The following is a 16,494-nucleotide window of genomic DNA, read 5'->3' as shown; positions in this document are numbered from 1 at the left end:
TATTGTTACTGAATCATCACAGGCCTGAATTATCACTTTGGTTTGAGACACATAGTTGTTTAAAAAAGCAAAAACACCAAAGAACATAGGCGTCATTTATGCTGGGGACGCTGGGGACATGTCCCCACCACTTTTTGTCATGGCCCATTTCGTCCCCACCACTTTTTTTAAAGCCTTTAGTTAGTTGAACCCGTCATTGTCCCCAGCACTTTTCAAAACAAATTGACGCCCATGCCAAAGAGCACCACAAAGCTGTTATAATCTGGGTAGGTTGCATTATCAGGTGTGTAAAAGAATTACGCTTTTACTTTATAAGAATGAGGTTTTCATTTTAAAGCTTGATCCTGAGGTCTGGTATGGTATTGTCTATGTTTGTCCACCGTGAAAACAAAGGCTTTCCCTTTGCAAATAATTCAGTGCCAATGACAGGGTGTATTTTCAATCACATCAACTGTCTGCTTTGAAAGCAGTAGCTCTGAAATAAGGTGGCTTGAGCCGGATCAGTGTGTGGCAGGACAGTGTAAAGGAGTAAAGTGAATCCTGCCGGTAATGAATGACTGCTCAGAAGTAAAAGCATGCATTCTTTGAAGGAGAAAAAAATAACAAATTCCCAACCAAAACTTATGAGTTTTCCTCGCAGTCATTCTTAATTTTCCCCTCTGCAGTAAATGAATGTAGACTGACACAACATACAGATCCGATATGTTTTCACTGAAGTATGGGTACAACGTTAAATAATACATCTTTTTTTAAAAAATACATTCTACATTTTTATGTTGTGTACAAATGCAACATGTTTATTTGTTGTGCTAGCACCACATAATTTCAATGATAGAACACGTTTTCGGTATGAAGATTATTGGCCATGCATGGCGCTGTTTCCAACTAGTGTGTGAACAAGCAGAGCACATGAGGATCTGTGCAGTACTGTCTGACCCACTATTTTCATATTCGACTTAGGTCATGGAGAGGGTCAAGCCATTTACGTCAAAGGAGGACGCTCTACAGCATTGCTACTGTAGGTTTATGGAAAAATACGGTTGTCGTTAAAAGGATATGTGTGAGTGCAACGGTGAGTACGCTCAATAAATGTCTAGTTAAATCTTAGAAATTATTTACAGAAATGACATAGCATTTAAAATGTTTTTAGTCAGTGTGCCTTTCTTTATTTAAAAAAATAAAAATAAAATATAGGAATAAGTAGCCCGTGATAATTCAGTCCACACTGCCACTTCGTGGTAAGTACCGCCTAAACTTCCGATGAGTTCATCGAGTGGCTTCTCTTTGCCGCGAACATTTCCCTTTGGTTTTTACGTTTGTTGCTTGAAAGTTGTGTCTAGTTATTACTGTGAGATGAGAAATACCAATGCTTTCAAATCCCAATACTTTTCTTGCTGTTACCAATGTATTTATATTCATTTACGTAATCGTTTAGCTTCTGTGTGTCATTATAGTCATATTATGTATAAGCCTCTAACAATATTTCTCCACCAAAATACTTCTGAGGGATAGTGAGGAACTGATCATATACTCAAAATGCCAAGATTTATAAGGGATTGTACGATTACATCATCCTTTCAGTAATTTGGGATTACACATTGAAGTTTCACATTAATTTGAATCACTGTGCAATTTTCATCAAGACAGGAACGTTTTTGTCAAATGTCAAAATCCGTCAGTAACCCATTTCAAAACAGCAAAAATATGATCTTGGATAAGTGCTTGCACTGCGACAGTCTTTCTTTTTTCATCTGAAGTTGCCTCTTATCATTACCATTATCACCATTTTACAAACATGAATATATGTTCATAATCATGATTCAGTAGCTTCCCAGCTACATGTGTGATTGCGGCCAAGATATAGTACCATTAAGGAAAACAGCGGTCAAGTTATCGCCGAAAGGGAACCCAGTAACGGCAGAATTATTTTTCTTTAATCTAAGACTGTCTCTTATTCTTGCTGCATGCCGAAACAAGCAGTATAGCCTATTAGTATTGTAATTTCTATTATTTTATTTTAAGCGGTGACATTTTGATTTCAGAAGAGATGATACCTTGACAGCAGTACAGCATGATTTAGGATACCCAAAATCAAGTGTCTGAAACTCCGGGCATGTGCGTATGCTATTGCCACAGTTGGATTTAGGCCTAGCCTACTTAAAAGTTGTTAATTGCTTTTTGGCAAGTATTTCCTGTGTCGCATGGCTAACCAAACATATATTTTAATGACTTCTAAAAGCACACCGCACAGTCCTCAAACCAACTGAACGGAATGCTCTTGATATTGCCACATCTATTTTTCTGATCACTAAAACATTATTGCATTACATAGCCTCTTCAGCACCGTAATAGTGGAGAGAGGTGACTTTCTATTTAGGGACCGTCTAACAAGTGCGACATTCATTCGTCTATCGCAGTGTTTCTCAATCCTACTCCTGGAGCCCCCCTGTCCTGCATATCTTCTATCTATCCTTGCTCCAAACACACCTGATTGAAATGACTAACATGTTCTTGATTAAATCAGGTGTGCTCAGCTAATCAAAAGTGCCACTGTTCAGTCAGGTAGGTAGACCAGGGAAAGATGGAAAACGTGCGGAGCAGGGGGGGGCCAGGAGCAGGATTGAGAATCAGTGGTCTATCGGTTTACAGAAGAGGGCACATTCCCACGTAAATAATATACCCCTGCACCGCGCTTTGGAGTTCTGTAACTATGAGGTCTTCGTTTAACCAGATTGCTGATGCTGTCAGATGTATTTCTCATTCTATGGATGATTTAAATCCATTGAGATTTAAACAAATTTAGGGTATGAAATCTTATAACGTTAACAAAGTTTAAAGGTGTATGATCTGGGGCACATGAGGATGGTGACACTTTTATCTTTCCTTTTCTCTTCCCTCGTAATTCCCTTGAACATAAATTTGCGTTAGCCCATGTCTTAACTTGGTACAAATCGCTATGTAAATGAATGAGCCAGTTTGTTGCTCTTCCCAGTGCATTTGAAATGAATGCAACAAGCAAGATACCCATAAACCTTAAGTGCAAATGTCTTGCTGCTTATTCAGATGGCCTACTCACATCCTTTATGTTAATTGACAATAGGATAAATTCTATGGTATAATAATGTTATCACGTATCCGTAAAGGACCAACGTATTAACCTACTACGGTCCACCAGGTGGCGCCAGCGAGCTAACTTTGGGTTTCACAGCTCATCAGAAAATGACGTCAAGTCTGAACTTCCTGTTGGACGCGAACTTCTGACGGGGCGGTGAGGCCCCTTCAGGGAGAGCGAATCAGATCGGAGTTAAACAGAGAGGCTAAAGATGGCGACGGCGAGAGGAGCACAACAAAATACCGTACGTTACATCAACTACAACAACAAGGAATGCTGCGTTACAGATGCGGAATCAGTCTGCTATGCCAGGAGATCGCGACAGTTGTGACACTGAGGTCTGATGCGCTGTGCCTGAGAAACTTGTGGGATTTTTGTGCGCCGGTGTTTTCTTGAGAGCGCCCGAAAAAGCTTTGGCTTCAATGTGGCTCTTTCGCTAAGCGAATCAGCTAAGCTAACAAACTGTTTCGGTACGAGTGCTAACATCGTACCGGAGGACTCAAAGGGAGCGCAAACTGTTCATGTATCCGCGGGACAGATTCCTCTTATGTGCGCCGGGAATATAGCTGGCGATTTATTCGGCCCCTCAGCGTACTGTCGAGTAGGATTTTGTCCGTCATGTATTTTATAACCGGCTGGCCCCGGAGGCTACTTTGCCCTCTCAGAAGCGAGGAGGAACCCTTTCACATTCAGCCAAGCTCCCAAAGATTTTACTTCGCCGTGCTGTCGGAGACCCAGCTCAGCATCTGGTTCAGTCGGGTAAGTGTGAGATTCGCCGGAACGACAACAACCAAAAAACCCAGCTGATAGCTGGCGCTCGTTGTAGATGCACCAGTGACCGGTTACACTGCGCTGGCGAAGCTTCGTACTTCACTTTGGTTGGTTTGGTCACTGAGTTTTAACTTCTTGCTAACGTTGCTAGCTTAGCCAGCTAACTTGCCAGCTTGGCAGCGTGACACGATTTCGAGTGGCTTGTTATTAGCCAGCTAGCTTGCTCCTGTTGTCATTTACGTGCCAGGCGAGGTGGCTAATTGTAGTTAATTTCAATGTTCTCATTTCAGACATTGCTACTTGTAACTAACGCTGGCGAGATAGTATTTTATCAGTTTGAGTCTGAATAACCAGCCACTGGTACCTTCGCGATCCAGACAGTGTAATGTTTCTAACTCCGTAGCTAACTAGCTTGCTAATTCAGACCCCCTCTAGCGGACCAGGTCGTTAGCTATAGTTAGCAAGATTGTCTGTCTAATCAGCAAAGACAATTGGTAATTTGCTTTAGCATACCCACCTTTCTAGTGATCTGCCATACTTGGTAATGAGTAAACGAGAATAGTACAGCTGGTAAGTTGGTTAGCTCCCTGAAGTCTTTTAGCGTAAATCTAGTAATGGACACAATAGCTAGCCAGTTAGCTTACTAAATATTGACTGTGGGTAGCTACCTTAATCAGTTACCGTAAATGAATATATTGAGTATAAAACAACACTCTGACAACAATTATCTTAATTAATGCTTATCAACATCTGAACACGGCAATGGCGTCTTGGTTGTTGTCCCTCACACACTCGCTTTGTGGAACAGAAAAACAGAAAAGGCCATGAAGAGAGACCGTGATTTTACATGCTCAGAAGTCCATATTTAAATACGTCATTGTTTTAAATAGCAAGCTAATCACCTACACTAGAAGACCTTTCGTGTCCTCTTTTGCAAAATACCCCCCTTCGGTGTTGAGATCACGAATGGGACTTTATCTAGATTGCTAGCAAGTGTTTACCACGCAGTCAGGGCGAGAACAGCTCTGTGATGCAGACCTCTGGTCTGATCAAAGTCCCTCTCACGCCACAGTGGATTGGATGTGCTCTGGGATTCGCTGTCGTATGTTTCGCCGTGTGGGAAGGCTAAACAAGAGGCATTTGCTTTGGTGATCAGTTGTTAAGAGGTTTTACTCTTAACAGCTCTTAGCTTGTTTGCTTTAATGATGCTGGCTTGGTCGTCTTTTTGACAGCTGACCAAAGCATTCATTTGACAGTCTGTGTCAGAGGGACCTGGGTGAATGTTATTTCTGATTCTTTTCTTTCATAGGGTATCTGTCAGATTATGAACATGCTTGAATAGGAAAGTGTAAGTCATGACCTTGTAAAAGTCGCCAGCGTTTTAAGGATCAACATCACTGAATCACCAAGATCAGAGAGAAATATTTACAGAAAATAGCCTTAACACCATTGTGCAAATCAAGGTGATGTATATAAACTCCTAGACAGGAATTACCCAGAGCTTCTTTCAATCACATAGGTGCGGAATATCTGACACCTCTGAGAATTCATAGACAAAAGGGCAGTGCTGCTGCTTGTGCTCCCTCCAGCTATAAGAATCAGCTATCTGAAAGTAAGTTACAAAGGGAAACTGGTTTGCTTTTGAAGTGGTTCCCTGTCATTTGCATCCTACTATGGATGACACTTAATTCACGCTTTCCAGCAACATGTTCAGGTGTAGATCTATCTTTTGAATATGACGTTTGCATAATAAAGTGAGTGATACAGCTGTTCTCACCAAGCTGGCACTGGGAAGTCTGTCTCTTGTTCAAAGGCCGTCTGCAATTGTTGTAGCAAAATGACTTCTCAGCGCATTGTCTGATTGGTGGTGAGTCAGATACACAATGCATTGAATTAACAAGAACAACAGCTACTGAGACTCAAGGCAGCATCTCCATCTCCTTGGCTGAGCTCAGTGAAACGCTCTGGTGTAACACAGCACAGAGCGTTTATCCTCCATGGCCACGGTTTCAGACTCCCCACTCAACAATGATGTAACTACACAAAAAGACCATTGCAATTGTGGTGAATTTCAGTCAGATGCAGGGAATGAGAGAGTGGACTAGATTTTAAGACAAAATTAGTCCTGCGTTTTTTTGGCTGTGCAAGCAGATATCTGTGATTGCTGTTGAAGATTGCCTTCTCGACTGAGTGTGCATTGTACCACAGAGATGTTTGAATCAGAGTGGGATGTTTGATCTGACAGCATGTCCTTCCTTCCTTTCTTTCTTTGTGAAACCCACTGTATGATTTCAAAGTTCTTTCTGTTGCTGATGCCTCAGTGATTGTGAGGTCTGACTGATGTAGCATTAAAACGCCATTGTTGTATTAATCTGGCATGTTATTAGCCTGTGACAAAGATACCTTTTAGAAAGGCCACATGTTGTGATGTCTAAGCAGTTCAGAAATTCCATCTAACAGTCCTGCCAGGCTTCTGTTTCTATCACTAATTACCCCAGAGGAGCTTTGTTTTGTTGTTCTTTTTGTGACCAGAAAACTCAAATATCTAGGTCACATTTTATAAACCTGTCTTATTGGATATATCTTGTTTTACTTCTTAGTTTTTTTCTCATCTGCCCTGGAAGTTAGAAAAAACCCAGGAAGCATATTTCTTGCCGGCATCTGTTCGCATGCCTCCAAGATTAAAACCGGGTTGGCATGTGCCTTTGCACTCCGAAACATGCCCTCTTTCACATCCCAGTTCTGCACTCCATGCTGACACCATCAGCCACCACAGGCATGATCTGTCCTGTGACAGCAATGAAGCGGGCACTGCATGTTGTGCTAAGAGACATGATAACGGGTGAATTAAGGAAGTTAGGCTTGTTGTAATGGGGTGCCCAGTGAAGAAAAACAATGTAGGTAAGGTCTATGGAACAGCCTGCAAACACTTTATCAGAGTACATCAAGCCAAAGTAGCATTCCAGTACCATTTAGGATGGGGATATTACATCTGTCCCCACATTCCTGCCTCATCTTTCCACAGAGCCTGCACAAGAAAAAAACATAATACTCTGGAATAGGATTGATTTAAAAAAAGAGGTCATAATCACCTCCTTTTGATTAATAATAAACAAACAAATGAGTTTATCACCGATTTTTTTTTTTTCTCTATACTGTATTGTTCTTTTCTGATAATGTTTTTGTGTGATGTTGTGTATCAGGGTTTTCCTTAATTGCTTTCACCAGCTTCTCTTTAATTCTGTCATTTCCCTTTTTTCCAAACAACTGCATAATCAAGCTAAGGACTTGATGAAGTGAATGCCTAACTACAGTGCTGTTGTGTGTTCTGGGCCTACTTGATTCCTAACTGTGTGGAAGTTTGAATGGTACCCTCTTGCCCCTAATAGATACATCATTGACGCTCTTCACGTCTCTCGCGTCTCCAGTTGGCTTAGAGATGCTTGATGGGTATTCAAGATTCTGCCTATAGAATCTAGGCAAGACATGTTCTGTCATCTTCCATTCACTTCTACCTGCTCTCAAAGACACTTCTCGCCTTGGGTTGGGTCTTTCCCCACTCTGAAGAGATGTCCTTACTTGACCGAGGGAATGGTTGCTCAAGAAATAAGACAAAAATAACCTTTGGTAATCCACCAAAGGATTTTGAAAGTTGTGAAAACATGTTATAAGTACTGCGTGTCCTCCAAATATCTGATTTAATTGTTCTGCAAACATGACTTTTGCAGATGTCAGTGTTTAAATATTGAAACATGAGGCAAATAAGCATGCCATTTTTGGTTTGGATTTTGTGAGTTTGCTTGGATGCTCCTCTGAGAAATTGCTACTTTCATGTGCTGGAGATTGCTTCCAAACAGCAGAAATCCTTTCTTTCCCTCTCAGCACAGGACCTTTCAGACTGTAGCACAGAGAGAAAAGGCAGTCACACATGCATGTGCAGATTAGCGCTGCAGACACGCATGAGACGGTGAAGATGAATTCGCTGAATGTGCTTTATTCGTTTCCGTTTCAGTCGCAGTTTAGCCCTGCATGCCAGCAGAAGCATTCTGCATTTTTCATTTTCAGCATGCACCAGTTCTGATTGGCTTTAAGAGAGTGGATTTTAGGAGAGCTGAATTGTTTGAACAGTCATATTTTATTCATATGGACCTTGTGTCATACTCTATTTTTGGCAGATGATGTGGATAATGTAAATATGTGTATTTCATAAGTTTTGTGGTACACTAAGCATTCGTTGTTTTAGAGTAGATAAAAAGCTAGAGTAGACAAAAACTTCATGGTTTGTGGTCAGTTTCATGTGCCACAGAATCCAGTTTTATCATTCTTCTGCATTTAGGCATGAGCATATTGTTGCACATTTCATGCATGCAATTCATTGTTTCCTGAAAAGAAAGGCAAAAAGTCGGAGCCTCTCTTTTGGGTAAGCGGGACATTATTGGTACAGATATGTTTTTTCCTTTGGATTCATAGTCACTGCGCTCAGCTAATATGAAACGTCACAAACTGTTAATATCTAATATTAAATAGTATGTCGTTTCACAACATGCTGTTTTATGGAGCATGAACATTGAAAAGCACTATGCCATAGAAGAAGAGGATACGTTTAGGATCAAGTGCAGATCCGCTGAGGGTTTGTGAATTTGGAGCAGCTTCAGGACAGGTGAATCCCAGCTCAGGAAGCGTGATGGGTGTTGTGTGGTGTGCAGTGGCATTGCATGAGCCGGGAGAGCGCAGGTGTCCCCGTTCCTCCCTCTGCAGCTGCGGACCGCGGGAGAGGTTGCGTAATCACGGCGCAGGTGAGTCGCCGCTCCTGTCCTCCCGGCCGGTCGTAAAGCCACGGCACACAGCTCACAGCACGACATCTTGTTTGTACAGGAGATTGATCCATGTGCACTTCGGAGCCAGGTTGTCCTTCAGTGATGGGTGCAGAACTCTGTTCAAGTGCTGTGATTTATAGTAACATGGAATTAATCTGTAGCCTATTTTTGTGTCTCGTTTTGTGTCCTCCGCTGAAAGGTTGAAAAATCACCTATTTAAGTTGTCGCCTTTGGAAGATAGGCCTATATCTGTGCATTTGGTACCCAGTATTGTTTTTCTTATGTTGTCCCTCATTTGCCTTCTATCATATCTTATTTGCTTCAGTTAAGGTAAATGAATATTTCCATCAAACAAATAGGACAGGTCATTTGATCAAAACATCAGGGGGTCGCGGTTACCTCGAGGTTGAGTGGACTTTGGTTTGGGGGTCCCTCTCTCGGGGGGGGGGATATCATCACACTTTACGCACCCACGTGGTAACTCTCCTCCCTCCCAGCTTATCTGCCATCTGCTGACACAGGAAGCCTCCGAGCTGCGGCCTGTAATCCCATCTCCCCTCCGGTCCGACAGACCTGCCGCTGTCCATAATCTGTGTGAGGGAGCAGCTTAGCCATGTAGTCATCTTGTCACTTCGCCTTTACGCAGGTCCGGCGAGGGAGCACGGGGGCAGGGGGGTCGCATGGTCTCATAATGGCTTTCCATGTTGGAAATTGTGTCGTATAAGACAGCGGGTGTTCGATCAGAACCAGTGCCAGTGTAATTGCAGGCAAAGGCACTGAGGAGAAATGAGATGAGTGGGAGCGTTCCAGTCAATTAATCAGTCAATCAATCAAAATCAATTCACTAATGCTGCGTTCAAATGAATTGGTGCAGAGAAGCAGGCCCTCCAGAATTCCTAATGTCCCCATGTGTATTAAGGGTATGTTTGAACAGGTGGAGTGGTTTTCATCTGCAGGCACTGCCATGTACTGAAAAGGAATGCTGTGTACATCCCTACAAAGTAGCCATAAAATCGTACACATGAAAAGTGCAGAAATTGATAGAGGCAGTTTTAAATCTTTATTTTAAAATAAGGATTTTAAGAATAATTTTAAAGTGGTTATTCTGTCATGATATACAGATGTGTTCTTGATTTAATTAACTTGTCCATTCAACACATATTTCAAGTAACCTACATATCCATAGTATGGACCCAAGATTACCTTCACCTGTATATATTTAGCATATTTGGTGATCTTTGCTATGCCAACCAAGTGGTTAGAACAGTCAAAGTAAATAAATTAGTGGCTTCACATTCAGTGGCAAAGCAGGCTTTAGCACTTTCCACAGACCTACATTATATACCATACCGCTGAATGAAAGCCCTAAAAATGATAAGGTGACTTCTAAACGTCAATACAAGCAGGTCAGGTGCTGCATGGAAAAAAATATCAACAGGGTCTGCAATGATCCTCATCTTTTTGCAAAACCAAGCATTTAAGATTAGAAATTCTGGCTCCTTAAGAGAGTCCTGCAGCATTATGTAAACGTGAACTAATTACACGTGTTACGTCACATTGGTAAAGCACTGGATAAGGTAAGGGGTTTGGAGTGGCTTATGTCTGCTGTTCATCATGCACATGTACATATATAGAAAGTAGGTTGAACCACCTTTGAAAGGAATGTCAGTCAGTGTTGATTGCACGCATCAGTTGTTAGTAATGTCACCATGTTTTTATGTCAGATGGTTGCTACACAGTGTGATATTAACTGAATATCAAGCATTCCAAGCATTCCAACTTGCATACATTTAAAAGAAGATCATGAAAAAAGCAGAACACAATATCAAATACTACTGCTGCTAGACATTGTGCTTCACAGTTCGGAACAAAATGAACTGTGAAAACTTAAGTATTAAACATCTTTAAAGCTATTTTATGCATATAACCTACAAATCTGTTGCCAGTGACTAGTGTGCAATTTTATGCTATACTTTCAATTAATTCACTGTATTGTGAGTTTCAGTAATGTCTTGCAGGCTCTGTAGTAGAGATTGGCATGGATAAGTGAGATATTGGGAGAATAGTCAGGGCTGGAAAAGACACAAGAGTTATTGAAATCTGGGAATCACACTGTGCTTCATCACCTTGGGGCTTGGCAACAATTTGGGAGCCATGGAGTGCTCTTCAGTGGTGACCAGCGCTGGCCTAAGGTTATAAAGCACTTACCATAACTCCAGGACACACTAAATTGCCAACTAGTACATGTACCTACCATGCTTCTTTTATTTGTAGTGCTAGTTATTTGCCGACAGGTGAAATAAACTATCATGCTCTTGCCACAGCTCAATAACCTCCTCCTGCCTCTGCTAATGTGCAGTATATATTGTTACTGCTGCTCTTGTCTTTTGCCTTGTCTTATTTGATGACTCCATCTGTGTTTTACTGTGATTCTGAAGGAAACATTATCAGCTTATATAAAAAACAATGTGACTTTAAAAAGTAGTTATAAACGTTAATTTCTTATTGGCTGTTGGATTTCCTCAGTGATTATGAAACGCAACGCTGAAGCGAAATTGGTGAAAGTTGAGACTGCATATCCGCTCATAGATGGCGAGATGCTTGAAAGAGCAGCTGGGGCATGGTTTCACCTTCCTGCCACACTGTATGTGCCAGGATGTGTCTCAGACTGTCACTTCTGACCGAAGGTGTATCTCATCAGCCTGGTTCAGTTGAGATCCTGTTGTCAGCTATTCTTCGTTTGCTGTCTTCAGTACAAGCATTTGCCACATGGTCAGTCTGGTACTGAAGTCCAGCTGACAAGAAAGCCATCACCTCACACAGCCAATATTGTAACATTTTGTGGTTTGTTGTTGGTGTGTGTTTTTTTTTAATCTTTCTGTTTTAAGGTGATGTTCGTGTTCTCTTTGCTGTGTGTGTGTGTGTGTGTGTGTTTTTTCTCTCAAGTTGTATGCGTCTACACCTGAGACATGGAAGAAAAAAGATGTAGGCTAGATATATACGCCTGGGGATGGTTGTGTAATATTTGGACTCTTGATGTATCTGGCAATGGCAATTTGAGCTTTTTTCATATTTCCTTTGTTTTTCATCTACCGTTATTTATTGTATCAGCAAATTGCTAAGCTGTAACCTGGAAATATTTCGTGTAAAATTTGAATTAGACAAATTTTCTACCTAATTGACCTATTTTCTCTTTCGATTTTGTATCAGCAGTGCTGTAACTGTAATTTATGATCGCTTGAATGAAATTTAATTTACATGCAGAGCGGCAGCTGCAGTCTCAGTGGTTGGGGCTTGACTGGGTCAGAGAGCTAGCTAGCCACAGTAAAACCCCCAGTAAAATGTGTACAATGTGAAGTAAAGCAGTACGACAATAAATGAGCTGCTGTATTTATCTGAGAAGAGTTGAGTGGCAAGCAGCTTTTTAATTACCCGCAGGGACTGAACCAGCCTTGGTCCGTAAATGCAATTTACAGATTGAATAAAAGATGGCAGGAACAGTCGTACAATATGAGCATTGATTTCTTTGGTTATTAGTTTATACAATTGGCAGGTACGTCATTATTTTCAGCAACTGAAGTCCAAGAATTGCTAAAGCTGGGTAGTATTCCAGTGTATAGATTGTTCTATGTATTTTAGTAATTATTCTTTGAATATTTCTTTTTCCAGACACATTCAGATCACATTCCATCATACATTTGCATTCAAATTGACTTGCCTTTGTCATATTGGCATTTTGGCATTTTTCACACAGCTTGCTGCTTCCCGGAGCAAGCCCATTTATGCCTCTTGCTCAAGGGCACAACAGCAGATGTTGCCCCACGTTGCACCGTAAGTGCTGCCCCGGTGTGGGGTTGACTTGGTGAGTTCTCACTGGCCATGGTACATATGGAAAGAAATGTGCAAGAATTTTTTTTGGGGGGAGGGGGGGTGACTTACTGTTAAATTCCCCTGTATTCTTCAGGTGAGATGCTTAAAAACACTCGGTGAGTCTGTTAACAAAGGACCTCATTAGAAAAAGGCCGTCTTTGCTCTTCAGCTCATCTGACAGCGGAACAATTGTGCATTTTTGGAATTTTCTCTCACAGCTGGCAGGAAATAAATCAATTGATTCAACACAGAAGGTCACCAGCAAATCACCATTCCCCCAGTCTCGATTAAATCTCAGTGTGATGGGCAAGAAATTGATTTAAGCAAATTCCTATGCACTCCCCCATGATTTCATTTTTTCACACATTTATTAGTTTCTGTGTTGACTGTCACTACAGTGAAAATACCAATCATGAATTCCAATCATAAAAGACTTTTTTTTTTGGCATTGCGTGCAAGAAAGCATGGGCAGCGGTATTTAAAAGTGGATTACACTAATGCCCCTTTAGTAAATTGAGTCGACATTGTTATTGCCTAAGCGATGCGTGGACCACAGACTCCCCCATGGCAGATGGCCCCCCTCGTTTGAGGCTCGCTAAGGGGCCGTTTGTTCATCTGTGAAGTAAATTAGATGGTGTGTTCGTAATCACTTGTCGTGATTTTTAACTCGGAAATTCTACCTGAAGCTATGCTCATTTTTCACTATGCAGCAGACATAGCTAGCACGAAGTAGGATGTGTTAATGTAGCCTACCTAACATTAGCTAGCTAAATAAAGTAATTACTTTAAAAAGGCTTTTTTTTAGCCCAACAGCATTTAACATTTGCAAACCTAACATAATAGATACTAAGCACGGTCAAAAGCCAGCAGGGAACTAGATTATAATGCAGTATATATGCACTATGATTATAATTGCTGGAGTGGAAATATACAGCTGAGCAATGTCAATGAAACGCATGCAGGCACCAACCTCATTCTGAAATACCATGTGGTATGGTTCATGGCTTTTTTTCTGATCATCTACAGCTGCTCAAAGCACAGCGTATGAATACAGTTGACTGGAATTTGTTCTATATATTAAAAAATCAAAATGGTCTCCTTTTAAACACGTGAAGGAACTGAGAAATTGTTTGTTGCAAATGCCTCAACCAGCAGAGAGCCGAATGTGTGTGAGACAGAGCTGTGCAGATGTGGAGAGCTGCGGGGTGTTTGGTAAGAGCCCAGAGACTGTAAGAAAGTGTTTGCATTGTACTTCCCTCAGTCCTTAAACTCATTTCGCACTGCACTGTAATATGTAATGTATGAGTAAATGAATACATGAATACCTTTTTTGCTACCAAGGACATCTTAGAATAGCTGTCAGTTAGTGGATGCTCTGTAACATCATATCTGAAATAAAAACAGAAAGGGTAGCGATGGCAGTGGTTGCTGGATTGTTTGAAGACAGGACTGTCTTGGCACAGAAAGATGCAAGTAGGAGCAGTAAAAAGAAAGATTGAATGTACCCCTACATGATTGGTGATGGTAAGGCCGAGAACCTGTGAGATGGTTGTTTGATGAAGTTTTTTTCCCCGTGAAAGGGCAGAATGTAACCTATTCACACTCTATAATCTTGCCAGTTTGTGCCTGCCGTGATCTCTTCTTCGGCTCTCCAAAACGATAAATATGTTCAGAACAAATGTTTCCTGTCTGAGTCAAGTCCACAACAGAACTTCAGCTCAGTTTCACTGGAAATCAGACCCTGCATGCAGCATTTCCAGGTCTCTGGTAATTTTTTTGAGAATTGAGCAAATGCTTTGGAAGTGAGGCTAATCATTCAGTTGTGCTGCACAGGCCTTCTGCTCCTCCTCCGGCAAAATCTCGGACTCTCGGCCTGATTTCTTCTGTGGTTATTTCGAGGCATCGGTGCTTAGTTGGCAGTGGCAGATGATGTCAAAAAAGGGATTACATTTCATTTCATGTCCTCGCTGTAATGCTTCAAGCAGAGCCACTTGGAGTGCCTCTGTAATGATGGAGTGAATTGATCAAAGATGCCAGCATTTTACACATAGATGTGATGTAACAAAACACTTAAGTTAGAATCTGATTAAAGCTAATTCAACCAGAGATGATTTTTTTAACCCTCTTAAGAGCATGCTATTTCTGTAATCATGACCATACATATTCCTGACCGGTGATGCATATGGATTCATTAGATTAAGCCCAGATTTCTTGGAACCTGCCAAAGATTACTTACACAGCTGTGCAACAAAAATGAGTATTGAAGCCAGGCAATCTGCTTCTGATTGATTGGGACCATATTCTGATAACCTTAGTCAACCTCACTTTTGCAACCTGTTGCTCACCACTCAAAGCTGAAAATTTGAAATTTCAGATTTGTGATGCATTGAGTCACCTGTCAGCCATCAGGTTGGTCAGTAATGTGCCCATATAAGGTATGTAAGATTATAGTGCTTCTAACTTCTGACCAGACGTGGTTCAGAATCAGAGAACTGTTAACCTGATGGCCTTATTATCATAGTTACAAAGGAAGCTCCACACCTTGGTGCCACGCTACAGTTGGAGCCAAGAGCAATTGATTAAGGCAGGCAGCAGCCATCAAGTCTAGCATACAACCGGGAGTGGGCAATTGGCAACCATCACCACACAAAGACGCGGTCAGCATCAAAGGATCCCGCTTTGCATTGGGAACATAGGTTGATGCTGCAACAGTGTAAAACCTATTGTTTGTTGCCATTTGTTTCATGGTATAAAAGGCCGATCACGGTAACAGTTTCCTGAGTTAAAGCTTCGCAGGCAGAAATGCTGCCGGATTCCATCACCAAATAAAGCTTTTCCTCCAAGCGCGCTTTTGGTCCGGTTCGTTTACTTTTAAAATTAGAACAAAATCCAACAGGTATTTAAGGAAAACTATGTCTTTTCCAAATATATTCATGTGCAAATGTATAAGGCACAAATGTGTTCTGTAGAGCACTGCCTTTGTTACCTCAGTCACATGTTATAAATTTCGCAGCACCCAGAGGTGCCGATGCATTGGAATAATTTGTGGATATTCAAACGTGTTGTTCAATAATGTGAGTGCATGAGAATTGTAGAACCGCACATTAAAGGTAAGTTGTTCCGTTGAAAGGAGGGGTGGTGTACCTCCCTCGAAGAGGGTCACAGCGTGCAGTGACCAGATTCTGACCCTCCATCCTCATCCTCAGCCTTTCTCCCTCTCCTGTGCCTCTGCAGCCCAGCGTTCTGATCGTGAGTTACGTGGAGTCGGCGAAGGCGGCCGCCCAGTTCGGCTTCTACCAGCGGGCGGAATGGAGGCCGGACGACTCCATGATCGCAGTGGTGGTGAGTATGAGGAGGTGTACTCCATCTGGTTTACTCTCTCAGCTCACGCACATGTCTGCACAGAGAAGTGGGATCCCCTTCAGCATAGAAGGGAGTGGCATCACCGAGGAGCGTGCGTCATGCTGTCTAGACGGCTGTGAGTTCCAGCACGGGCTCCTCCTGGTTTCAATCAAAGCTCTGACTCTGCGTGAATGAGAAATCCAACTGCTGTCAATCTTCTGGAATCATGAAAGTTTCTTCTCAACTCAAACAAACTCTAGATTTCCTCAGTGGGTGCATCTTTGTAGCAGCATGTGGTCCTGGCTGGCATAAGGGTGTGTCGACGGTCAGTATGGGGCACTTGTTCCTTTTTTTTTTATCCCACACAGTCATGCGTTTATGTTTATCTGACCGTTAAAAGCTTCGTGCTCAGGGTAGCATGTGTAAAGCGGGCTTCCTAGATTGGCAGTTTGGGGGGGGGGGGTGATGTTTGTCACTGAGTTTTATCATTCTGACCTCCTGAGACCATGACAGCTGCAGAGACTTCAGGAAGAAGGCAGCTCAAAAAAAAAATGGCTGGCGGAGGCTTCTGGCCTCCAAAGT

The 16,494-nt window shown here is 41.9% G+C and overlaps 1 protein-coding gene across 1 annotated transcript in view; it reads left to right on the top strand.

Moving 5' to 3' along the window:
- Positions 1-3,322: 3,322 nt before the first annotated feature.
- ric1 (RIC1 homolog, RAB6A GEF complex partner 1) overlaps positions 3,323-16,494 on the top strand; it is a 67,975-nt gene continuing 54,803 nt past the window's right edge. The window contains exons 1-2 of the mRNA XM_036529511.1: positions 3,323-3,871; positions 15,805-15,912. Of these exons, the coding sequence (XP_036385404.1) occupies positions 3,731-3,871; positions 15,805-15,912 (249 nt within the window). The 5' untranslated portion in view covers positions 3,323-3,730. The remainder of the gene's footprint in view (positions 3,872-15,804; positions 15,913-16,494) is intronic.

This window comes from Megalops cyprinoides, chromosome 5, assembly GCF_013368585.1.
Source record: "Megalops cyprinoides isolate fMegCyp1 chromosome 5, fMegCyp1.pri, whole genome shotgun sequence".
Lineage (NCBI taxonomy): Eukaryota > Metazoa > Chordata > Actinopteri > Elopiformes > Megalopidae > Megalops > Megalops cyprinoides.
Note: the sequence above shows the minus strand (reverse complement) of the source record. Positions and strands in the feature narration are given on the sequence as shown.